A 25,998-nucleotide genomic window follows, 5' to 3' on the forward strand; every position below is an offset into this window, starting at 1 on the left:
GCTCTTTCAATATGTGATTTATTAGTGGGCACAGTGCGTAGTGAACACAACCAAGGAGGCAGGGATGGTGTACCAGTCACTGAGGTGACAAGTCTAACAGTGAATGCCTTTGATCTGCTTGGAGAAGCAGATGGCAGCCTCACGATCACAGTTGCAGATGAAGGACTGACAGAGGTTGTTTTTATCTGGAAAGAAACAAGAAAGAAAGTTGAGTGGAGCCCATGACCCTGCTCCCAACAATTTGCAACCAAAAGAAAGTGATGCACCTCCCATAGGTGAAAACTTGGGGTTAAGAGACAAAGCACAAATGAATAAAAAAATTCTTAATAAAATAAATTTTAAAAAAGAGACAAAGCACACAAAAGGACGTTGGGTTGTCCAAATCGCTGGAACACACTGATAATAAGAACATTAGTTGTTGTGGCTGGGGAGATGGCACAGTTGGTAAAGTGGTTGTCATACAATCATGAGGGCCTGACCTAGGATGCCCAGAGACTATGATAAAAGCAAAGTGTGGTTGGGGCATCTGTAACTCTATTGGAAAGTGAGGAGCATGTATACCCAAAGCTGGTTTGTCAGTCAGGCTAGCTAAAGGTGAGTGTCACGTTTAGAGAGAGAGATACAGGCTCTAAAGACATGGTGGAGAGTGGCTGAAGAAGACACGGGATGCCAACTCATTCCTATACATAAAAATCAATAAACACATGTATTTAATCCTAAAAACTGGAAAACTACAAGTATCATCTGTCACTTGTAAAATTATATGATTTAAGACAATCCTCCTGCCTCCACCTCTCAAATGCTGGGATTATAGGTGTGCACTATCACACTCAATTTATGGAAGGTGTAAACCAGGGCTCTGTGCATGCTAGGCAAGCACTCCAGGAATTGAGCTCTATTCCCAGACCTCTGAATCCTCACCTGTAAAATGTGAATGATAAATCTTGCCCTGCATAGCTATTCAGGCCAGGATTTCACTTATATCCAGTGATATGGCTCTCCATTGTCTAGTCAATGTGGAATCAGTATAACACAGCAGCTAATAGGAGAGGCTTTGGGCAGGCAAGATGGCTCAGGGAATAAAGGCACTTACTGCAAAGTCTGAACCTGAGTTCTATCCTAGGACTCACATGGTTGAAGGTGAGTACAGATTCCTTCAGAGATCCACAGGTGTGTAGTTGCACAGGCATGCCTCAATCACAAATATATAAAAACTTTTAATGTTTTTAAAAGACATTGGAATGATATGGATGATTGATCCAGAATCAAATGCCATCACTTCCTCATCTTGGCCCAGGCTTCCTCATCTTTCCCATCAGGGACCTCTTTTGTGGTATTCTGATTGTATTCTGACAAATAAAGCTTGCTTTGAGTCAGAAGGTGGAGCTAGCCACTACAGACCATAGATTTGGAGGACTGTAGACAGAGAGGTCAGGAAGTGGTAAGGTGGGACAGAGAAAGGAGTTCAGCCCTTTGGGATGAAGGAATGGGAGAGGAAGGAAGCAACTGGGGGCTGTTCCATATTCTCTCATCTTTCAGGTTCTTGCTCCAATATTTGACTCCTGGGTTTTGATTGAAAAAGATTAATTAGATTAACACATCATCTGGTGTTCAAATTTGGGGGCATGAATTCACAAAACAGCCGCTTGCCCACGGCTTTGCAGCCACGGGCATCTGTCAGAGCTGTTCGTGGGAGTTGCACCTGCTGGAGTCACCATGTGGCCGGCTGGCTTTTCCTTTTCTTCCCCAAGCCCTCTGAATGTGTCTGGGATTTTCCTGTTGCAGCTTTTCTACAGAAATCTCCACAAGCCCCAAACTCAACAGGTGCTTGGGCTCTAAAAGCCCCTGGAGTTAATCCCTCACATCTGGCCAGCTCTGCTTTCAGGCAGCTCTGTGTTTTCACTTCCTGCCAATCACATGTGCTGCTTTTGTGGATCACTTGTATCTGCCTTTCAGACTGCTGGATCTTTGACTACTTTTTCCTGTGGGTTGTGGACTTCCCCTGAACCCTGTCCTCAGGCTGCTGACATGTGATCAGGGGCAGCAGTTCTCAGCCAGGCTGTGTACCACCTGTGTTCTCTGCCCAGATGTGCTGCACGGTAATCTTATCCTCACACAAATTCATTGTCAACATCAGCAGATTTGGTGAGACAACTGGGACTTTTTAAAGGGGGGAATTAGTTAAGAAAGAGAGAGAGTTTTTTCCCATGTTAAAAAATAGAAAACACTATGATGATGGAGAGAGTTAGGTCTCTGTATGACTCCACAATGAATGGCTTAAAAATGGAACAATTAAATGAGGGGATAATTAACTTAGCTGTGATTTACATAATATTAATTATAAGCATTATCAGCTTGGTAATTCTTGTTTTATCCCAAAAAATGTTAGTTGATATCAATGCTAAATATCAGAAATTGGCCAGGCAGTGGTAGCACATGCCTTTAATCCCAGCACTCGGGAGGCAGAGGCAGGCGGATCTCTGTGAGTTTGAGGCCAGCCTGGTCTCCAAAGCGAGTTCCAGGAAAGGTGCAAAGCTACACAGAGAAACCCTGTCTCGAAAAACAAAATAAATAAATAAATAAATAAAAATATCAGAAATTGGCTGATAATATGTAAGCCCTATAAATACTTACTAAAGAAAGTAATGCAATTTTGAGTAAGAAGTGAGAAGAATCAGAAAAATTCATTAAAACCTATTATAGAGATATTCAGACAAAGACAGAGGAATTTAAGGGAGAACCAATGTTACCATCACATTATGAAATTAGATAGGAACAGCCCAAAGTTATCAAAAAACTCAACCTTAATTTGTCCAGTCACCTTACAGGAACAACTGTCAAATGACAGGAATCCCCAAGGCTGTGTAAGAGCTGAGTGGATTCCTATGGAAATGTTAGATTTGAGGAGATTTAAGAAAGAGATAGTCTCATATGGTATGCATTCACCTTTTCTGAGGCAGATGTAAAATTCATGGTCAACTAGTAACAGAATTATCCCACAAAAATAGAAAGACTTGGTTCTAACAGTATTGGAACCTGGTCCTCAATTACAGTGAAGGACCTGGTGGGAATATGAGGCTGAGGTCATTGAACAATGAAGTAGGGATAGAGGTATGGAAATTTCCCAAGACCAGCTGCTTCGAGAGGGTGATTATGTTGATGTATAAAGACAGTCTATATATGACGACCATATCTTGGCTTTATGCCATGAAGCAGCTTTGAATGCTTGGGACACAGTTGAAGAACTTGGAAAGAAAACTGTGTCATTTACTACTAAAGTTATACAGGGCCCAAAAGAAAGGTTCACTAACTTTTTACAAGAATTGACTTCATCTGTACATAGAATGATACCAAATCCATAAGCTAGATAAATAATAAATGAATCTTTGAGTTTGAAAATGCTAATTTACAATGCAAGAGAGTAATTAGGCCTTTAAAGGCAAGACCAGTGCCCACAGAAGAATGGATTAGAGATACAATCAATATTGAATCTTATAACCATGTTGATGCTTGGATAGGAGAGGTGATTTCTAGAGGGTTGAAGAATAATCAAAATGTCAAATGTTTTAATTGTGCTAAATACGGTCACCTAAAAAGGGATTGTACACAGGGCATTCCTAGAGACAATGATTTTTCTAGGAATAATCCAAACAGAAAGCCTCTGCCTTCTGGAGTATGGAGAAGATGGGGCAAAGGCAGAACCAGGAACAATGAATGCAAATCAACAAGGCACAGACAAAGTAACCCTTTGCCATTGGGAAACATCTTGTGGAAGGGCTCTTGAAGGCCCCCATGTCAAATTTGGTTTAGTCATTCCCTATCACCTTGTGGAACTCTTCCCCAGAGCAATTTAAGAACATAATGCCTATTGTAGAAAATCATACTGCTCTGGATTAAATAACAGCTTTAGAAGATAAAGCAAAAAATTCAGGAAAAATCATAAAGAAAATATTTTGGCAAACTTCTATAAATGATCAAAGACCAAAGTTAAAAAATATGAATAAGTGGCATTGTAATTGAGGGTCTTGTAGACATAGGAGCAGATATAACAATAATGGCACCAAAATCTTGGCATCCAAATTGGCCTCTTCAGGAAGTAAATGTTCAGGTTTTTGGAAATGGAACTTTATCTTGGGTAAAATAAAGTCAAGATGTGTCAAGTGTATAGGGCCAGAAGGACAGAGAGGAAAATTAGAGCCAAATTGGCTAACAAAGCAAGGAATTTATGGGGATGTGATTTGTTACAACAATGGAATATCCAGATTAATATTCCTCCAATCTCAGAAACAAATCATAAACTAACAAATGTTTCTGGGACAAATATTAAAAAGTATTAGGAAGAATAGTCACTGACCATTCAGGTTGTTCATAAACAGGGCACAAAAAATGCTGATATTTCAAAGTTACCAACATCCCTACCTTTAAAATAATAAACAGACAAACCTATCTGGGTGGACCAATGGCCTTTGATATTATAAAAATTGCAGTCCTTAGAACACCTGGTACAAAAGCAGGTACATACTCAATATTGAAGAATCAACTAGCCCTTGGAATTCTCCTATATTTGTCATTAAGAGAAATCTGGAAAATGGAGAATGCTAACAGATTTGAGAGCCAAAAATGAAGTAATTCAGCTGATGGGCTCTCTACAGCCTGGAATTCCTTTTCCTTCTCTGTTACCTCAAGGATGGTCTATTATACTGATTGATTAGACTGTTTCTTCAGTATACCTTTACAAGAACAGAATAGAGAAAATTTTGCCTTCACATTGCCTACTTATAATACTTCTCAGCCCATTAAAAGATATCAGTGGAAAGTTCTCCCAAAAGGGATGTTAAACAACCCTACCCTGTGCCAATATTTTGGATGACAGCCATTGGAAATAATTCATAATCAGTTTCCTCAATCTATAATTTACCATTATATGAATGATATCTTACTAGCTGATTCAAATAAACATACCTTAGAGAAAATGTTTGAAGAAGTAAAAAAAAAATTACCTTGTTGGGGATTACAAATTACTTCCAAAAAATACAGAGAGGAGACTCTATTTATTACCTAGATATAAAATAGGTTTACAAAACAATTCAACCCCAAAAAGTACTAATCAGGAGAGATCAATTGTGGACTTTTATTGACTTTCAAAAAATGCTGGGAGATATTACCTGGCTACAGCCATAATTGGATTAACAACTCAAGAACTAAGTAATTTATTTCAAACCTGGAAGGGTGACAAGGAGTTAAATAGTCCAAGAAAACTGTCAGCTGAGGCTGAGAAAGAAATGGCTTTGGCAGAAAACAAATTACAGGATGCACATGTGGATTGTTTAGATCCAAACCTTGATTATACTCTGGTTATTCAATCTTCTCTGCATTCTCCAAAAGGAAGACTAATACAGAGAGAAGATAATATCTTAGAATGGATATTTTTACCACACAAACAAAGTAAAACATTAAAGACCTATGTAGAGAAGGTTTCTGAGTTGACTCTAAAAGAAAAATTGAGGCTTTGTCAATTAGCAGGAATAGACCCATCAGAAATTGTAGTACCTTTTTATTAATGTGAAAATTTCCTCTTTATGGACAGAAAATGAACATTGGCAAAGAGCTTGCACTAATTTTTTGGGAAAGACTAGCAACAAATATCTCAAATGTAAGAGAATTCAGTTTATAAAGACAGCCATCTGGGTCTTTCTTCACATTGTACAGGGAACACCAATTTCTATAGCCCCTACATTTTATGTTGGTGCAAACAAATAAGGAAAGGCAGGTTATACATCAAGAAATTTAAGTAAAGCAGCTCAGAGTCCTTATGATTCTGTTCAAAAAACAGAATTATATGCTGTTCTCATGGTATTAAGAGGTTTCCAGATTCTCTTAATATAGTTACTTCTGATGGCTTGCTGCATTTGGCGCCCGATGAGACAAGAATCCATTCAAAAAATACTTGGCTTGGCTTGGCTTGGCTTGGCTTGGTTTGGCTTGGCAGCAGGTCTGGTTTCCCGCCTGGGTGGCCCAGCTCCCTAGCTGAGGCCCAGGTCGGCTTGGTCTCAGACCGGACTGACAGTAGCCCCAAGGGGTTACACGCAGCTGGAGCTACTTGCTTAAAGCCGGTGCTACAAACAACTCAGGCCTGCCCTGCCAAACAGGTCCCCTGCCTGTAAAACCAATACACATGGTCGGAGCTTAAGGAAGCCGGAGCCCAGGCTTGACTTGGCTCAAGCGGGAACACGTGGCTGGATTTAAGCTTTTAGCCAAAACTTGTGGCTACACTTTCTCTCTCTCTCTCTCTCTCTCTCTCTCTCTCTCTCTATATATATATATATATATATATATATATATATATATATATATATATATATATGGATTCACAACTCGGACACTAGGTAGCTGTTGTGAAATTCTCTCAGATTTCTACTGTTCTATGCAGACTTGGTAAGTCAATTAAGATATCAGATTTTTTTTTTATGAGTTTTATTATGTATACAGAAGAGGGCACCAAATCTCATTACAGATGGTTGTAAGCCACCATGTGGGTGCTGGGAATTGAACTCAGGACCTCTGGAAGAGTAGTTGGTGCTCTTAACCTCTGAGCCATCTCTCCAGCCCCGATATCAGATATTTTAAAGGAAACTATTTAAAAGCGAATTTTTTTCCACATTAAAAAAAATGGGTTGTATGTGTACATTGGAAGAAAATTGGGCTTTGTTTGAAATTTTAGGCAGTCTGACAATGGAACAACTATATGAGAAGATTAATGTTGATCAAATGATGCACTTTACTACTTTTCTTATCCTCATTTTACTATTTAAAAAGATAGTCAATTTAAGTGCCAGGTAAAAAGTTTTAGAAAAACCTGTGAAACCTGTTAAAATGAATTATAGATAAATTCAAATTCAGACAGAAGAAATCAACAGTGAAGTTGGATCATAAGGTTACAGAAAGAAAGCCTGTTTTCACACAGTCACCCATAATTTATCTGATAACTGTACAGCAGGTGCCTAATCAAATGACTACACAAAATATTTGGACTCCAATTGAAATGTTAGATTTATGAAGGTTTAAGGAGGCAATAGTATCTTATGGCATGCATTCCCCATATGTAAAGCAAATGTTAAACTCCTGGTCAACATATAATAGGATTATACCACAGGACAGGCAGGAGCTGGCACAGGGTGTTCTTGAACCCGGACAGAGGCTCCAGTGGCAAATGTGGTTCAAGGAGGAGGCTAAAAACATAGACAAACAATGGAGGGATAAAGGAACACAAGTCTGCCAGGATCAGCTTGTTGGAGAAGGCCAATATGTTTCAGTACAAACACAATGTTTATATGATATCCAAACCTTAATTCTATGTCGAATGGCAGCCTTGAATGCATGGGACAGAGTTGAGGCACCAGGAAAGAAAACTGAGTCATTTGCAAAGGTTATACAGGGCCCAAAAGAATCTTTTACAGATTTTTTACAGAGACTAGCTTCAGCAGTAAAGAGAATGGTCCCGGATTCAGAAGCTAGTTAGATAATAATTGAGTCATTGGCATTTGAGAACACGAATGCAGCATACAAAAGAATAATCAAGCCATTAAAGGCAAGATCTGCACCTTTGGAAGATTGGATTAGAGACACAGTAAATGTTGAGGCTCATGACCAAGATGATATGTGGGTAGGAGAAGCAATTTCAAAAGGTTTGAGGAATGTTAAATGTTTTGGATGTGGAAAGCAAGGACATTTGAAAAGGGACTGTAAACAGATCATTCCTAGAAACAATGTTTCTTCAAGGAATACTGGCAACAGAATGCCCCTTCCTTCTGGAGTATGCAGAAGGTGTAGTAAGGGAAAACACTGGACCAATGAATGTAGATCATCAAGGGACAGGCAAGGTAGTCCTTTGCCTTGGTCTTAGGGAAACTCTCAGAGGGGCCTCAGGCAGGCCCCCATAGCAAATCCAGCTCAAACTTTTCCTGAGTTGTAGAGGAAACCCCTACTCAGAACAATTAAATAACCAAATGCCTATTGGAATAAATCATGCTGGTTGGGATGATGAAACAGAGAGAACAGAAAATTCAGGAAAAAACATAAAGAAAAAATTTTGGCAAACTTCTATTAATGAACAAAGACCAAAATTTACAATAAAAATAAATGGTGTTTGGTTGTCTGGTCTGGTAAACACAGGTGCGGGTGTTACCATAATTGCACCAGAATTTTGGCATCCAGCTTGGCTTCTTCAGGAGGTAAATGTTCAACTGTTAGGAATTGGGACATAATCTCAAGTGAAACAGAGTGCAAGAAGGCTCAAATGTATAGGTCCAGAGGACAGAGAGGAAAATTAAAACCATATGTGGCTAACATAGCTATGAACCTGTGGGGTCGAGACCTGTTGCAACAATGGAATACTCAGATTAACATCCCTCCAACCTCAGAAACAAATCATAAACTAGCACATGTTTCTGAGAGAAATATTAGAAGATATTATTCTAATGAGTGGTCACCAGCCATCCATATTACACAAGAACAGGCCACAATAACTGATGATCTCTCAAAGACACCAATAGCTTTACCTTTAAAATGGTTAACAGACAAGCCTGTATGGGTTCAACAATGGCCTTTAACAACAGAGAAACACCAGGCTTTAAAAGAACTGGTAGAAGAACAGCTAAATGCTCTGCATATTGAAGAATCAACCAGCCCTTGGAATTCTCCTGTATTTGTTATTAAAAAGAAATCTGGAAAATGGAGAATAGTAACCGACCTTAGAGCAATTAACAAAGTAATTCAGCCAATGGGCTCTCTACAATCTGGAATTCCTTTGCCTACTCTGTTACCAAAAGGATGGCATCTCATAGTTATTGATTTAAAAGACTGTTTCTTTTCAATACCCTTACAAGAAAAAGACAGAGAAATATTTGCTTTCACGGTGCCTACTTATAATAATTCTCAACCAATTAAAAGATTTCAATGGAGGGTCCTCCCTCAGGGAATGTTGAATAGCCCAATTCTGTGCCAATATTTTGTACAACAACCATTGGAAGTGATACATAAAAAATTTCCTAAATCTATAATTTATCATTATATGGATGATATTTTACTTGCTGACTCAAACGCAGATACTTTAGAAAGAATGTTTGAAGAAGTAAAGAAAATCTTGCCCTGCTGGAGATTACAAATTGCTCCTGAAAAGATACAAAGAGGAGATTCTATTAATTATTTAGGATATAAAATAGAGCTACAAAAAATTATACCCCAAAAGGTACAAATTAGGAGAGATCGACTACATACTCTTAATGACTTTCAAAGATTATTTGGAGACATTTCTCATCTACAAACTATTGTTGGGGTAAAAAATGATGAACTGAATAATTTGGTCAAACCTTAGAAGGTGACAAGGACTTAAATAGTCCAAGAGAATTATCACCTGAAGCTGAGAAAGAATTAACCTTGGTAGAAAAGAAAGTACATGCAGGGCAGTGGATCGTATTGATCCAAAGCTGGATTGCATTTTGGTTGTTTTACTTTCTAGGCATTCTCCTACAGAAATATTAATGCAAAGGGAAGATATTATATTGGAATTGGTATTTTTACCAAATAAACTGAATAAAAAATTAAAAACTTATGTGGAAAAAAATCTCTGACTTGATTTGGAAAGGAAAATTGAGACTTCGTCAATTAGCAGGAATAGACCCAGCAGAAATTGTTGTACCTTTAACTAAGGAGGACATTGAAAAATTATGGACAGAAAGTGAACCTTGGCAAAGAGCTTGCAGTAATTTTTTGGGAGAAATTAACAGCAAATATCCCAAAAGCGATAGAATTGATCTTATAAAGAGAGCTGATTGGATTTCGCCTCAAATTGTATGGGAAAAACGCATATCTGGAGTTTGTAAGTTTTATACAGATGCCAAAAAACAAGGAAAGGCAGGTTACAAATCAGAAAATTTAAGTAAAGTGGTTCAAAGTCCTTATAATTCAGTTCAAAAATCAGAATTGTATGCTATTCTGTTGGTATTAATGGATTTTTCAGAACCTCTCAATGTAGTAATTGACTCTCAGTATGCTGAAAGAGTGGTATTACATATTGAGACAGAATTTATCCCTGATGCTTCAGAATTAACTTCACTATTTATTCAATTACAAGATACAATCAGGAAAAGGAGTCATCCTTTATATATAACTCACATACTGGTCTGCCATGCCCTCTAGCACAAGGCAATAATGAGATTGATAAATTATTGATAGGAAATGTGCTGGAGGCCTCGGAATTTCATAAAAAACATCATGTCAAGAGTAAAGGTTTGGGCTGGAGAGATGGCTCAGAGGTTAAGAGCACTGGCTGCTCTTCCAGAAGTCCTGAGTTCAATTCCCAGCAACCACATGGTGGCTCACAACCATCTACAATGAGATATGGTGCCCTCTTCTGGCAGGCAGGCTGAACACTCACTGTATACATGATAAATAAATAAAATCTTTTAAAAAAAAAAGAGTAAAGGTTTAAAAAAGGATTTTTCCATAACCTGGCAACAAGCCAAAGAAATAGTAAAGAAATGTCCTACTTGTTCCTTCTACAATCAAACGCCATTACCAGCAGGATGTAACCCAAAGGGTACTCAGAGGAATGATATCTGGCAGATGGACATGTTTCACTTTGCAGAATTTGGAAATTTGAAATATGTACACCACACCATCGATACTTATTCAGGATTTCAATGGGCAACTGCTTTGAGTTCTGAAAAAGCTGATTCTGTAATCACTCATTTCCTAGAAGTTATGGCCATCATGGGTATACCTGCACAAATCAAAACTGACAATGCTCCATCATATGTCTCTGTTAAAATGAAAGATTTTTGCTTATTACAATATAAAGCATATTACAGGTATACCACATAATCCTACAGGTCAAGCAGTTATAGAAAGATCAAACAGAACTCTAAAGGATATGCTAAATAAACAGAAAGGGAGGGGTAACAAAAAAAAACAGAAATAGACTGCATAATGCTCTGTTAACTTTGAATTTTCTCAATGCCTGAAGAGAGACATTGGATAATGGAAAAAACTACAGAATTAAATCAGCCTATATACTTTAAGGATGTGCTGATCTCAGAATGGAAACCAGGATATGTGTTACGTTGGGGACAAGGTTTTGCTTTTGTTTCTACAGGAGAAGATAAGCTGTGGGTACTATCAAAATTGATAAAGGTTCGATTTGAACAAGAGAGAACTCTTAATTAAAGGAGGTGATAGTTCATCAACCAGCATGAACATCCAATTTAAACTAACTTATACCAGTAACACATGTCTTTTCATTTAATCAGATAATAACTTGCCAAAAAGGAACCTTCCCAAAATTAGTCTTGGGGAAAGGTTTGTTTTTTTTTTTTTTTGTCTTTTAAGAGAATGAAGGCTAAGGAATCTGAAGAACACAGAACAAATGAGACAACTGAAGAAAAGGGACAAATCATCTATCCCAGGAAACAGAGTGAAATGGCGTATGAGTATATCATCTAAAAAATTTTATGTCTTCCTAAATGTTTGTTTCTGCTCTTCTCTAAAGGAATTTAACACCATTGGTCTTCTTGTAGTCCCAGTATGATTAAAATTTAAAGCTGACTTTGGAGTTGGAGAATGGCTCTCTCCTTATTTAAATTCAAGCATGTTGTTAAAAGGAAAATGCAAACTCCCTGTATCATGCCAGAAGAAAAGAGCCATCTTCTGCTATGGGACAGGAGAAAAACCAAATTAATTAAGGGACTATTCTATTACTAATCTCAACTCTTTGATTCTATTATGATTCTTTAAACTTTTCTTAAAGTATGAATTTTATATCAAAATTTACAAGGTTTTATATATATATGTACAGATATATATACATTTTAAACTTTGTTAAGATATGATCATATAGAGTACTAACTAATTCTAGAAAAAAGGTTTCAATTAGCTGCACATATATGTCTTTGTGTTCGAGTCTCTTATCAGTTTTCTGCAGGAAATCATGGCCAGGTCTCACATCAACTGAAGTCTCCAGGAAGAAGATGGGACCCCACAACAACAATTCCACGTGGACAATAATAATATCACTAAGCTGACAAACATCATCTACAGATCAGCTTTGAACTACAAAGTGCTCAGAGCAATTTTGAGAGGACTAGCTGAGATGATCCAATCTCAAAGACTACTTGAATAAGGACTTGAGATAAACCCTGAACTTTGGCATTATACACAGACTGGATAATGAAGGATATAGTTACCTTTCCTAGAATTTGACAATTAACCTAAAATTTTTCTTTTCAGGATAAAGATACCTTCTCCCATACCCAGCAGGAAGAAATTTTAAGAATACGATGCCCACATTCCTAAAGAGGTGGTGTAGGGAGGGTGGTTTTTTGGTCTTTTAATGGGTTTTGGGTCTGGGATAATTTTCATTGTTTAGGGGGGTGTTGGTTACAAGTTGTTGTTAAGGGTTAGGAAAAGGGTTGAGCAAAGGAAATTAGATTTAAGGCTCTTGTTTAAAAAAACAGACAATTACTAGTTTTAAATACTTTACATTGGATTGGATTGTTTTATATTATATATAAATTATATAAATTGAAATTGATATTGTTAGAAAATGCTATGGGTATATTTCTAATTGTACTTATACTGTTCATTTAACAATGTAATGCAATTTTCTGATCCTTGAAAGTTATTATTACCAACTATTAGGATATAAAGAAATGAAAGTTAGTAGTTAAACATTATAATAGAACTTGTAGTAATATTACTATGTTTTCAAGATTGAGCAGATATATTTTAGATAGACAGGTCATCTTCAAATCCTTCAGAGATCTACAGAATATGGCATTTAAAATGTTTTAATAGCTTAGAAAATTTTTCTATTTTGTTATGACTATGAGACATGTCTGCTCCTGGTAGTACCAATCTACTTCAGAGAAAATATGGGCATTGAAAAAACTGCAATTGGAGTTAACTTTATTGTGGCAAAAGTTAGCCACTGGACAACAAAGTATCCTCGAATCAACTGCTGACAAACAGGACAGACAGGACACAAAACAAAGGACTACCGATTCTTGCCAAAACAAGTGTGGTTATGGCTTTATCAAAAGGCATCTTCTGAGGCCAGGACAATATGGCACCATCCCTGAAGTGGCCTTCGCAATCCAGAAAAGGTACAGTGCCCTTTTCTTCAAAGGCAGCTGAACAGGCAGTGGGCTGATGGCTTCTTATGGGCAGTAGAACGACAGCTGAAACAGTTATTCTTGAAGAGTAACTAAACTCACACCTCTATATAGTAGACTGGCATTTAGTAGAAGGATATGGAGAAGAACAGGATGCTGAGATGAAGCCACACACACACATAGCCAAGATGAATGGAAAGCTGAATTTAAAAAACATCAACAATTTCCAGAATTTAAAATCCTGAAGCATGACAGGACACTAATGGAATTCAGGTGTTTCTGGTACATGGACTGCTCTCACCCAATGTGAGGTGGAACTATTGACCTTGTGTACATCTTACTTCACAAATGAGTCTGTCAGATACACTTAGCCTATAGGCTGAAGATGATGCCCCAACACTGTGGAGAAACCTCAGATGACTGTCCATGCAGCTGGCTGTTTCTGTCAACTCACAATTTTTTTGGAAGTTGCTTGCATGTACTTCCTGTTTTTATTTTTTATTAGGTAATATTATTTTCCTTCTTGGACCTCTGAGGGAGTTGAAGATTAGTTAGTTATAGTTGAAGATTAATTACGATAGAAAGTGAATTAGGTACATTTTAGACTTATCAAAATAGGATAGATAATGGAATTATTTTCTCTGAATTTGTCAAATACAAATAGACTAGACATTGTTTAGGTATATATTACTTGTATATATTGTATACAGTTATTGTACTTTTTTTTTGGTTTTTCAAGACAGGGTTTCTCTGTGTAGCTTTGTGCCTTTCCTGGAACTCACTTGGTAGCCCAGGCTAGCCTCGAACTCACAGAGATCCGCCTGGCTCTGCCTCCCAAGTGCTGGGATTAAAGGCATGCGCCACCACCACCACCACCACCACCACCACCACCACCACCACCACCCGGCATTATTGTACTTTTGTATATAGTTTTTCTTATGTTAGTCATAACCTTTTTCCTTTTTTCTTTTTATTAAAATAGAAAAGGGGAAATATGGTGATATTTTATTTGTACTGAAACGTGATTTTATTTGTATGTTAATAAATAAAGTTGCCTGGGAGTCAGAGCTAATAGCAAGCCATCACAAAAGCTGGGCGGTGGTGGTGCACACCTTTACTCCCAGCACTTGGTAGGCAGAGCTAGGTAGATCTCTGTGTGTTCAAGGATACAGCCAGCATGAAGACATGCCTTTAAACTCAGTAGCAACCATAGAAGACCTGGAGGTCTGTACAGACAGGCAGTGATGAGGAGGTCATGTGGTTAGGTTTACAACCAATGAGAAGGCAGAACAGAAAGTCTTTATAAAGACAGACACACAGGAAGTGGGTCTTTTTCGGAGAGGTAGGATCACCGAGATAGTGAAGAGTAAGGTTTTTTGCTCTTAGCTATTGCTCTGACCTCTTGGCTTTTATCTCTGTATTGGCTCTGTGTTTCTTATTTAATAAGATGGTTGGTTATTTCTATAGTTACTAACTCTCAATATGCAGAAAGAGTTGTTTTATATATTGAAATTGCTAAATTTATTCCAGATGATTCAGAACTGACATTGTTTTTTATTCAGTTACAAGAAATAAGCAGAAATAGAAACCATCCTTATATATAATACATATCATATCCTATACTGGTCCACCAGGCCCCCTAGCACAAGATAATGATGAAGTTGATCAACAATTGGTAGTAAATGTGCTACAAGCCTCAGAATTTCATAAGAAATACCATGTCAATAGCAAGGGTTTGAAAAAGATTTTTTCCATCACTTGGCAACAAGTCATGGACATCATAGTGAAATGTCCTACTATTTTTTTATTACCAAACTCTACTATCTGCAAGAACTAACCAAAGGGGTACACAAAGAAATGGAAATTGGCAAATGGATGTATTTCATTTTGGACAGTTTGGAAAATTAAAATATGTACATAATATCATAGATATATATTCAGGATTTCAAAGGTCAACTGCTTTGAGTTCTGAAAAAGCTGATTCTGTGATCACTCATTTGTTAGAAGTTATGGCCATCATGGTAATACCTGTACAAATTAAGACTGACAATGCTCCAGCATATGTCTCTAGTAAAATGAAACAGTTTTTCCGCATATGACAACATAAAACATATTACAGGTATACCACACAATCCTACAGGGCAAGCAGTTATAGAAGGACCTAATTGAACTCTAAAAGATATGCTTAATAAAAAGAAAGCAGTAAAAAAGACCTACAGAAATAGATTGCAAAATGCTTTATTAACATTAAATTTTCTAAATGTTAATGAGAATGGAATGACAGCTGTGGACAGACATTGGATAGTAGGGGAAAACTGCTGAATTAAACCATCCTGTACACTATAAAGAAGTGTTAACCTCAGAATGAAACCAGGATATGTGTTATGTTGGGAAGAGGCTTTGCTTTTGTTTCCATGGGAGAATAAAAACTAGGGATACCATCAAAATTGATAAAGATTATATTTGAACAAAAGAGACTTCTTGATTAGAAGAGGCTATAGCTCATCAAACAGTGTGACCATTCAATCTAAACTAACTTATAAGACTAACAAATGCTTTTCATTTGATCTGATATAACTTGTGAAAAGGGAAACCCCCAAAGTTAGGGCTGGGGCTGGGTTTTATTTTTTTTTTCTTTCCAGGAGCATGAAGGCATTCAGCTAAGGATTCTGAAGACCACTGGACAAAGGAAGCATCTGAAAAAAGAGGATAAATCATCCAGAGGAAATGTCCCAAGAAAAAGAGTAAATTGGCCTGATGGTATTTCACATTTGCAACAGGATAAAGTTTTATAAATGTTCACGTGTTTGTTTCTGCTGTTCTCTACAGTCATATAATGCAAATAGTCCTTTTTAAGTCCCAGTTCAATTAAAAATTCAAGCTGGCTTTGGAATTGGAACATGGCTCTCTCCTTCTCTAAACCCAAGCATGCTTGTTAAAAGGAAAATCCAAAATCTCTGTCTCATGTCAGAAGAGTCACTTGATATTGGACAGAAGAAATAGCAAACTTAAGGGACTAGTTTATTGCCGCTAATCTCATAATTCTTTGGTTTTATTTTAAATATTTTCTTAAGGTATAAATATTATCTTAAACTTTATACAATTAATAAATATATTAAACTTTTTATCATGATACTAATGGTCATATACAGTACTAATTCTAGAAAAAGGCTTCAGCAAGTTTCCTGTACATGATTTCAGCTTTGAGTCTCTATCATGTAGCTAGGTAGTAAGTTTTTGTACTCTGGATATACATAAGAAATTATGGTCCTTTAAACTCTTTGAGGCCTGCTACATATGACATTCAAAATGTTTAAGTTTTCTTCAGTGAACCATAACCATGCCTAACAGTGACCTTTGAAGTCTCCAAAAGGAGCATGGGTTCCCACAATGACAATTCCACCTGGATTGTGATAACACCACTAAGCTGACAAAAACCACCCAAAGATTAGCTTTGGACTACAAACTGCTCAGGATAATTTCAAGGTGGTGAGTGAGATGGTCTAGCCTCACAGACTACTCTAGCTAGGACTTGAGACAAGCCCTGCATATTCCCATTTTACAGAGACTGGACAACAAATGATACAGCTAGCTCTCCCAGGACTTGACAATTATCCCAATTTTTAGGCTCCCCTAAAGATGCCATTATCCTCAGAAAATAGGAAGCAATTTTAAGAACATGACACCAACATTCCCAAGAGATGGGACAGGTGGTTATGGATATTTGTCATCATTTAGGGGGTTGGTCACAAGTTGTTATTGGTAATGGTCAGGAAAAAAGCTGAACAAAGGAGATTAGATTCAGTGATCTTGTGCTGAAAAGAAAATGGGATATAGAAATGATATAATAAAAATGTAGATATTGAGTCTACTTTTAAACCAAAAAAAGCAACTACTAGCCTTAAATATTTGACATTGATGTGGATTTTTTTATATTGATATAAATTTAAGGTTATTTTTGTTATTGTACGTTGTACATAGCTTTCTATTCCTGTTCAAGGTATTATACCTACACAGTTCATTTAACCATGTAATGTAAACATCTAGTCCTTGAAAGTCATTATTACAAACTCTTTAGGATAATAAAGAAATACAGGTTAGTAATTAGCCCTCTATTACAATCAAACTTGTAGTCATGTTAAGTATGTTTTGAATTCAAACAGAGATATATTTTAGATAGACAGATGGTCTTCAAACACTTCAGAGATACTGAATATGGCATTTAAGATGTTTCAATAACATAATTTTTTAAGAGACAATGAGACATGTCTGCTCCTGGCAGGACCAATCTACTTCAGAGAAGATGATGGGCATCGAAGAAACTTCATATGGAGTTTGCTTTCTTCATGACAAAGCTTAGCCACTAGGCCCAAAGCTGCCTTTGCCTCAACTGCTGACAGTATGCTGTCCAAATTGGACAAGCAGGACACAAAAGAAAGTGACTGCCAACATTTGCAAAGACAAGGTAGGACAGCCCTTTAAAAGTCCTGTTTCACAGAAATGTCTGTCAGATATTCTAGGCCTGTAGCCTGAAGATGGACATCCCAAGGTTACAGAGGAACCTTGGGGGACTGTTTCTGTCATTTCTTAGCTGTTTGCTCTACACTTCCTGCTTACTCAGGTAATATTTCCTTCTCAGGTCTCTGATGGAGTGGAAGACTGGATAGTTATAGTTATAGTTTTCCTTGCTAACAAATTCACCTCACAAAAGAGATGTAAAGTGTGTAAGGTGGAGAGACATAAAAAGATAGTTTGGGGTTGGTAATGCAAGTTAAGGTAGAAAATTAATTAGGTACGACACTTTGAACTCACCAAGATAGGATAGAAAATGGAGTATTTTCTCTCAATTAGGCAAAAGCAAATGGGCTGGACATGGTTAATGTAATTCTTGCCTGTATATATTTGTATATAATTAGTGTGCTTACTGTATATAGTTTTACTGTTAGTTTAAAAAAAAAACCTTTCCTTTTTGTTTAGACAAAAAGAAGGAAATGTCATGTGATATTTTGATTGTGTTCTAACAAATAAAACTTGCTTGGAGTCAGAGGGCAGAGCTAGCCACTAGCTAAACAGAGAAGTTTGGAGGACTCTAAACAGAACAGAAACAGGAAGTGGCAAGGCATGGCTGAGAGAGAATCTAAGCCTTTTGGAAGGAGGAACAGAAGAGGTAGGAAAAAGCTGGCGGCTGTTCCCTGTTCACTGATCTTCTGGTTCTTACCCCAATTTGTGACTCTTCTTTTTTATTGAAAAAGATCAATCAGATTAACTCATCAGACCTCATCCATTTTTTAGTATCTACCTGATAAGGTTGTTGTGATGTCCAATGGGACCAAGTAAATGACTGCTATGTGGTCACTGTCCTTGTTACTTCTGCCCCTTGCAAAGATGCCCAGGAGTAAGCAGAATTCAGAAGTTCCCATAGGGTAAACCTACCACTGCAGGTGACCTCATTCCCAGAACATGAGAATAAGTAGGAGCTGGTGTAGGGGTTCCTTATGAGGACTGCACAGTTTTCCAGGTTATCGACCTGAGCAAGGCAGTTGTCACGAGTCCTGCAGCAACTGGAGAGAGAAATGAACAGCTTAGGATGGAGTATGGACCTACAGTAGTAGGTCAGTTCTCACTTGCAGTCTTTCTCAAATATGTGAGGATGACTTAACATGATGTTCCAGAAGAAATGGTCCTGAGGCTCAAGAATCTGCAATTTCCATTAAGCATATATTTATTGAAAGCAACTTCTGTGAAGTGTGATGGTGTCTACCATTTCCCAGTACTTTGGGGGGCAGAGGCAGATGGATCTCTGAGTTTGAGATCAGCCAAGATATATAAGTGAGACCCTGTCTCCAAAAACAGTGATTTTTGAACAAAACTGCAGGAATACAATGAAATTATACATTCTGGACTATTGATGACTTTTAAAGCCAAGGCTGACACTTTGATGGGAGATGTGATGGTTGCCAGTACCCTAGTCTGCCAACTGAGGGCAGCATTGCCCACTATTTACACCTCACACATTCTGCTTTCAGGGACACTAGATACAGGGTCCTCTTGGACTGATTTCTTTGCATGACAGGAGAGGAAATACATGCTGTGGGTGACGATGTCCACCTTTAATCTCAGCACTCAGGAGGCAGAGGCTGGATGATCCCTGAGTTCAAAGTCGGCATGGGCTCTAGAGAGAGTTCAAGGACAACTAGGGCTACACAGAGAACCTCTTTATGGAAACAAAAAACAAAGAAAGAAAAATAAATAATAATAAACAACACAACATATACGATGTTTGCAGAATATGCATGTCTCCTATTCATGCCTCGTGAGATGCTCTGCTTGTGTCCTGTCCCCCCACCACAGCAGACACTCCAGTGTCCCACCTAGTGGATCACTCACCTGTCTAAGTCTTCATCTGGATCGCCGAATCTCACCAAACCACAGTAGCAGCCATAGAATCTGTACTCTAAGACTGTACCACTCCTGGGAATGTTGCACTCGAACACATTGCCCAACTGCCACACAGCCTGAGGGCTGATGCTCTGTGCAGTAGCACCTGATACAAGAAAGAACAGCAACTCCATCAATCCCACCTGGCTTTACCAGGGGTATGATGCCTGCCTGCTAGCTTTCTCCTGGACTATTAACAACTGGTACATTGGGAGAGCAGGGAATACAGGTGTGTGTGTGTGTGTGTGTGTGTGTGTGTGTGTGTGTGTGTGTGTGTGTGTGTGTGTGTGTTTGCATGCTCCAACACAGGTGAAAGCAATCTTGGGAGCACTCATAAATGTCATGCTGTACATGAGGAAGTCAGAGCACAGCTTTAGGAACTTGGGTTTTCTCCCTCTATTATGTAGGCCTTGGAGACCAAACTCATGTCACCAGGCCTTAGAGAAAGGTGTCTACTTGTTTGAAACAGAGAGTTGCCTGGTAACCCAGTCTGGCCTCCAACTCTGTGGCAACCCTCTGGCCTCAGCCTCCCCAGTGGTAGGATTATAAATGTACTCCACTGTACCAGCCGGCGGGGCTGAGTCCCCAGGACTAAGGTCTATAGACATTGCCTTTTGCCTTTCTTCTTTCTCATTTCTCACTGTCAGGAAAGACAGCTGCCACACTGTTAGCTGCCCTGTGGTTTTTGTGTTGAGGAGCTGAGAACACACTTCAGTCAGCAGCCAGGGACAAACTGACCTCTTAGTTCAATAACCCAACAATCCAACCGTCTCTTGAGTTTGAAAGCTGCCCCACCCCTACTCAAGACTAGGTGAAACCCTAGCCTTAGCCAGCAGTGGGATTCATCACAGTTCTAGCTCAGACCTTGAGCCAGAGAAGCAGCCAACACATGCTCATTGTTTTACACTGGAAGAATGAGAAGGAATCTGTTGTATGGCCTTGCACAGCTCATATAAAAGGTTAAAGGTCAGATCATCATTAAAATGCCATCATTTGACACAACAAACTGTTCATCACCTGAGGAGTAGGTAAATAAGTCAGGATTCAGTCTGCAGTGGGATACTTGGTCATCGTTAAAATGCAGAAGACGCCAGGTAGAGTGGAACACACACTGTGTAATCCCAGCTCTCTGGAGGCTGAGGCAGGTGGATAAGAAGTTTCAGATTACCAGAGTACAGTGTCAGAGGACTTTAATCCCAGCACTCTGGAGCTAGAGGCAGATGGGTATCTGCGATCATAGCCAGCCTGATCTATAGAGTGTGTTCCAGGACAGCCATGGTTACTATGAGAACCATGTTTAGAAAAACATGAAAAAAAAAAGTTGTGGAAGCAAGTGTGGCATGTATGCAATCCTAACACTTGGAAGGTGAGGCAGAAAGCTTTCAAGTATGGACATAATGTTGAGTTGGAGAACATCCTGTGCCACATCATAAGATCAGGGAAATAAAATAATCATCAGGGCTGGAGAGATGGCTCTGCAGTCAGGAGCACTTGCTGCACTTGCATAGGACCCAGGCTCGGTTCCAGCACCCACATGGCAGCTCACTACTGTCTATGACCCTAGTTCTGAGGATCAGACCCCTCCTCTTGCCTCTGTAGACACTGCTCACACCCAGTTCACAGATAAACCTGCAGGCAAAACACTCAAGCACATAAAATAAAATTAAATATTTTTTAAAGTACAAGAAAATCCAATTTACAGGGCACCTAAGTTCCCGGGAAATGGGTCCCCTGGCTTATGGCAGAGGCAGAAGGGGATTTCTTTGCTTGGGTAGGTGAATGTAGTGGACTTTCCCAAGGGATTGTCTGAGTTCAGACGTAGAGGGTAAAGGTGCCAGCTGTTGTGGACATGGGGTGAGCATGGAACTCCAACCCACAGGCTGCTAGTCCCCAACAGGAACCCCAAACCAGAACTTGAGGCATGACCAGTGAGGCTGGGCATTGAAGACAAGAGAGATGGGGGCACTCGGAGGGGACAAGGGTCCTACCTGTGAGCAGAGAAACCAGCAGAAGGAGTTTCATCCTGAGTGAGAGGAGGACTCAGTGACTTCTCTCTTTATAGTCCTGTAGCTGTGCTCTGACAGTGTCCAGTCAGCACACGGGGCCTGTGTGTGTAGCACAGAAGTAGAATATGTGCACCCTCACACACAGTCCCGACCTGTAGATCTACTGTAGATGGTGACAAAGCCTGAATCAGTACTGTCGCAGAGACAGAGAAAGAGCTAGCTCAACACCCCAACCAAGTCAAGTGCAGTGACTGGCAAAGGTCCAAGTCCCTCCCCCATGGGTGCTTTGAGGTCATAAGAAGACATATACATTGCTCCTGGAGTCAGGTTTGAGGGATGCTGATAGTGATGTGTGGCCCCTGGGAGGAGTACCTGGACCCAACAGTCCTCCATGTTAACTGTATAAACTAAGTGCAAAGTCTGTCCCAAGAACATGACACAGCCTTTGAGATAGATCCAGTTACAAATTCAATCTTTAATTAATTAACTAATTAATTAATGTGTGGGTTTGTGTCTGGGGGTGGGTTGGTGGGTGAGAGAGAACAAGATAGGAAGACATACAGACAGGAGAGAGAGAGAGACAGAGAGACAGAGAGAGACAGAGACAGAGACAGAGAGAGACAGAGAGAAAGCCCATGTGATCATATCTGGAGGGCAGGGGACAACTCTATGGAGTCAGGTCTCTCCTTCTACCTTTAAGGAATCAAACTCATGTATAAGTGCTTGCATCATACGCTGCATCTTACCAGCCTTCAAACTCCATTTAAGAACTAGGAATGTAGCAGATGGTGGTGGTGGTGCACACCTTTAATTCAGCACTCAGGAGGCGAGGCAGGGAATACCTGATTTTGAGGCCAGCCTGGTCTACAGACTGAGTTCCAGGACAGCCATAGATAGACTAAGAAACTCTGTCTTAAAGAACCAGAAACTAAAATCTAAAAAATGAAAAGAAAGAAAGAAAATGCCCAACAGATTTGCCTGCAGGCCAATATGATGCAGGCAATCCTTCAGCTGAGGCTGCCCTGACTGTGGGAGCCCGTTTTCAGGTTCCTTGTGGTTTTACCCAGCAGGTCCTCATAGAGGATGATTAGGACCACCAGCCTGAGTGCAGGTTTCTGAAATGGTCTGCACTTGGCAGTGCTGGGGGAAAGTCTTTTGCTCCACCCCTTGGCGTCTCTATAAATACCCTGAAGCAGAGACAGGCAGGGCCCGTTGAAAAGGTTCCACGCCCTCTCGAGGCTATCCTTTATTTTCTATCTGTTTATCTCTGCAATCTAAATCCTTCTATCTAATATTTCCTGCTGCTCACACTCAAGAAAACTCTGGGGAACGGTGGGCTTGGTGGGTAAATGCCCCACACCCGACCCAATGTGTGAAGCTAACAACCAATCATTGCAGGGGCTGGACAGATGGCTCCACTTTCTGCTCTTCTTGAGGACAGAAGTTCAGTTCTCAGCAACTACATGGTGGCTGGTGAACAGTGTCTCCTGGCCCAATGCCCTCTGGCCTCTGCATTTGACCATCTGTCATGTACCCTGTAACTTAGCACCCCAGCACCTCCTTTTCCACACTTCTGAACTCTTACCTGGATAACAACCACTAGGTGATGATTTGAGTTGCTTGTCTCCTTGCTCAAGATCTCTGATCCCTCCAGCAGGACTCTGGACAGTCTCTACCAGCTACGACAGGTCACTGGACCTGCCCAGGTGGCTCTAGCTGCACCTATTGCTCACCAGAACTGACCTTGTGAGGGGTCAGGCCTGACCTTTGGACATGAGTGCAGATGGGGTTAGGGGTGGAAGGGCAGAGGACTGGGCAGCTGTCCACTAAAGGAAAAGAGAGACCGAGACCACACAGCCTTTAACCAATGAGAAATCTTTTTCCTAAATCTGGTTGACCAGAAAACCAGAGATTAACCTGACTTTACCTATGGGGTCCCATGATAGAGAAAGTTAGAGAAGATGATGTGTTCTATTTTGTTTGTTTAAAAAGTTATCCTGCTGTGTACTTTAGAGGGACAACTATCCTGTGGTGTGTGTTTAGGAACAGTGAGGACTGGAAGGTCAACAGGATGTGATCCTGCATTCAGGTCATTTACTCTCTGTCCAGTTTGGTTTCCTACTCTATTTGCTCTCTATGATTTTCTTCCTCTCTCCTGCGGTGGTTTCTATGAAATGATTCTGAGATTGTGACAATGGCAGGAGTTAAAGCTGTTAGGCAGGTCATGGGAAAACCCCGAAGGCTGGTGGGAGAAAACTGTAGATGGAGTGACATTTAGATAGGATAGAAGACAAGAGTTACCCAGAACTAGTTAGAAGACAACTTGATGAATTACAGACTGATGAAGAAGGACTTAGGCTGAGAGGAAGCTGACAGTCTGGTACCTCAAACCATTGCTTGTATTTCTGTTCTTTCTGAGACACTGCAAGTACATGGCCTCTGGGGTTATTGCCTCAGATGTTCTGATAATTATTAACCTGTAAAAGGATAAGCTGGTATGCTTTGGCTCTCTTCCTGGGAACTTCTATGTGCAATCAAGGGGCACAGGGTTCACTTTGCTGATTTACAAAAAGAACTTTTGAAACTATTGTAAAGAACCCAAACATCTGTTGAATTTTATCATCCCCTATTTCCTTGTATTATTACAATAAAAGACTGGGGTTGAGTCAGATCAAGAGAAAGTGGAGAAGATGCACAAATCTCCAGATCAGATGAGACTTGTCAGACTGCACCAACTTGTATGTCCCAGGCTTGTCTTGCACCTGCCAGACATCCCTGCCCTTTAAGACCCTGGAACCGGCTGAGGCTGATTCCCAGCAGGTGGACAGAGAATCAAATTAGCAAACCCGAGTTCTCTCCATGGGTGCTTTACAGAGAGCACAGTGTGTAGTGAACAGAACCAGGCAGGCAGGGAAGGTGTGCCAGTCACTGAGGCGACAAGTCGAACACTGAATGCTTTTGTAATGCTTGGTGTATGGAGTGTTGTAGAAGCAGATGGCAGCCTGGTGGTCACAGTTACAGATGAAGTCCTCACAGGGGTTGTTTTTGTCTGCAGAGAAACAAGAAGGGAAGTTGAGTGGAGCCCATGACTATGTTCCCTATGATTTGTAACCAAAAGAAAGCAGTAGCCCTGTGCAGACTCAGGGTTGAGAGTCAGAAACACAAAAGTACATTGGGTGCCCAAACAGTTGGAACACATTTATAATGAAAAAAATCATTTCTTCTGTGGCTGGGGAGCTGGCACAGTGTGGGGGCCATCTCACCCCCACTTTTCCACAGGGTACTCTTCAGCAGGAGCAGCAGGAAATATTAGATAGAAATATAACTAGACAGAGACAGACAGAAAACACAGGATGGACTCAGGAGGGCCTAGATCCTCATCCACCAGGCCCTGAGAGTCTCTGCCAAAGGGCTTTTAAAGGAATGCCAAGGTGTAGCTGGAGTTTTCCTGCCTTGCCCACAGTCAGGACAAATCTATCACTCGCCAGTCCCACAGCTGCTCAGACCCAACCAAGTAAACACAGAGACTTATATTGCTTACAAACTGTATGGCCGTGGCAGGCTTCTTGCTAAGTGTTCTTATAGCTTAAATTAATCCATTTCTGTAAATCTATACCTTGCCACGTAGCTCGTGGCTTACCGACGTCTTCACATGCTTCTTGTCATGGCGGTGGCTGGCAGTGTCTCCCTCTGTCTTCCTGTTCCCTCCTTTCTCCTCTCTGTTAGTCCCGCCTATACTTCCTCCCTGGCCACTGGACAATCAGTGTTTTATTTATTGACCAATCAGAGCATTTGACATACAGACCATCCCACAGCACCAAGAGGAGGAGCAAAAAGACCTCCCCCCAACACAGAAAAGGGCAGATCATCTCAGATACCTGGAGACCATGTACGTGGTCAAGCCATCTCCTAAGGCAGCCCTGCTGTGTAAAGCAAGACCAGATCTAACTGGGAAACTTTCATGGGCTCCCACAGCACAGTTGCTAAAGTGGTTGCCAAAAGCACATGCAGACCTGACCTAGGATGCCCAGAGCCATTGTAAAAGACAAGATGTGCTTGGGGCATCTGTAACTCTATAGTGAAGTAGAGAGCATGTATTCCCAAAACTTGCTGTTCAGTCAGGCTAACTAAAGGTGAGTGCCATGTTTAGTGAGAGACCCAGGCTCTAAAGACATGGTGGACAGTGACTGAAGAAGACCAGGCATGCAAACTCATTCCTACACATAAAAATAATCAACACAGATATTTAATCCTAAAACCCAGCAAACTACAAATATCAGCTACCACTTATAAAATTATATGGTTTAATACAATCCTCCTGCCTCAACCTAACAAGTGCAGTGTTGCAGGTGTGGACCACCACACTCAATTCATGTGTTCTGGAGGTA

The 25,998-nt window shown here is 39.9% G+C and overlaps 1 protein-coding gene across 6 annotated transcripts; it reads right to left on the reverse strand.

Annotated features, from left to right (window-relative positions):
• Positions 1-25,330, reverse strand: LOC102904763 (phospholipase A2-like). 6 transcript variants are annotated; one of them, XM_076559982.1, is made up of 6 exons: positions 25,227-25,330; positions 24,457-24,659; positions 21,593-21,773; positions 19,554-19,710; positions 18,600-18,727; positions 14,661-15,862 (listed from the first exon to the last, which is right to left on the reverse strand). In XM_076559982.1, exons 3-6 carry the CDS (start codon positions 21,624-21,626, stop codon positions 15,726-15,728), a joined length of 456 nt encoding a protein of 151 aa, XP_076416097.1. In that variant the 5' UTR covers positions 21,627-21,773; positions 24,457-24,659; positions 25,227-25,330; the 3' UTR covers positions 14,661-15,725. The 6 variants fall into 6 exon arrangements, with proteins under 6 accessions (XP_076416101.1, XP_076416097.1, XP_076416100.1 ...); XM_076559985.1 differs by having other exon boundaries at positions 25,251-25,266; XM_076559983.1 differs by having other exon boundaries at positions 25,152-25,264.
• Between the last annotated feature and the right edge of the window lie 668 nt (positions 25,331-25,998).

The sequence above is a fragment of the Peromyscus maniculatus genome, chromosome 23 (assembly GCF_049852395.1).
Source record: "Peromyscus maniculatus bairdii isolate BWxNUB_F1_BW_parent chromosome 23, HU_Pman_BW_mat_3.1, whole genome shotgun sequence".
Lineage (NCBI taxonomy): Eukaryota > Metazoa > Chordata > Mammalia > Rodentia > Cricetidae > Peromyscus > Peromyscus maniculatus.

What these genes read in the sequence shown, in the direction of transcription:
- LOC102904763 (XM_076559982.1), bottom strand. Translation starts at nt 21,626, where the DNA reads ATGAAACTCCTTCTGCTGGTTTCTCTGCTCACAG. An exon ending in CCAGATGAAGACTTAGACAG is followed by an intron (nt 18,728 to 19,553) that starts GTGAGTGATCCA and finishes TTCTCTCTCCAG; the next exon opens with TTGCTGCAGGACTCGTGACA. An exon ending in GAATGAGGTCACCTGCAGTG is followed by an intron (nt 15,863 to 18,599) that starts GTAGGTTTACCC and finishes CTCTTTTTTCAG; the next exon opens with ATGCTTCCTTTGTCCAGTGG.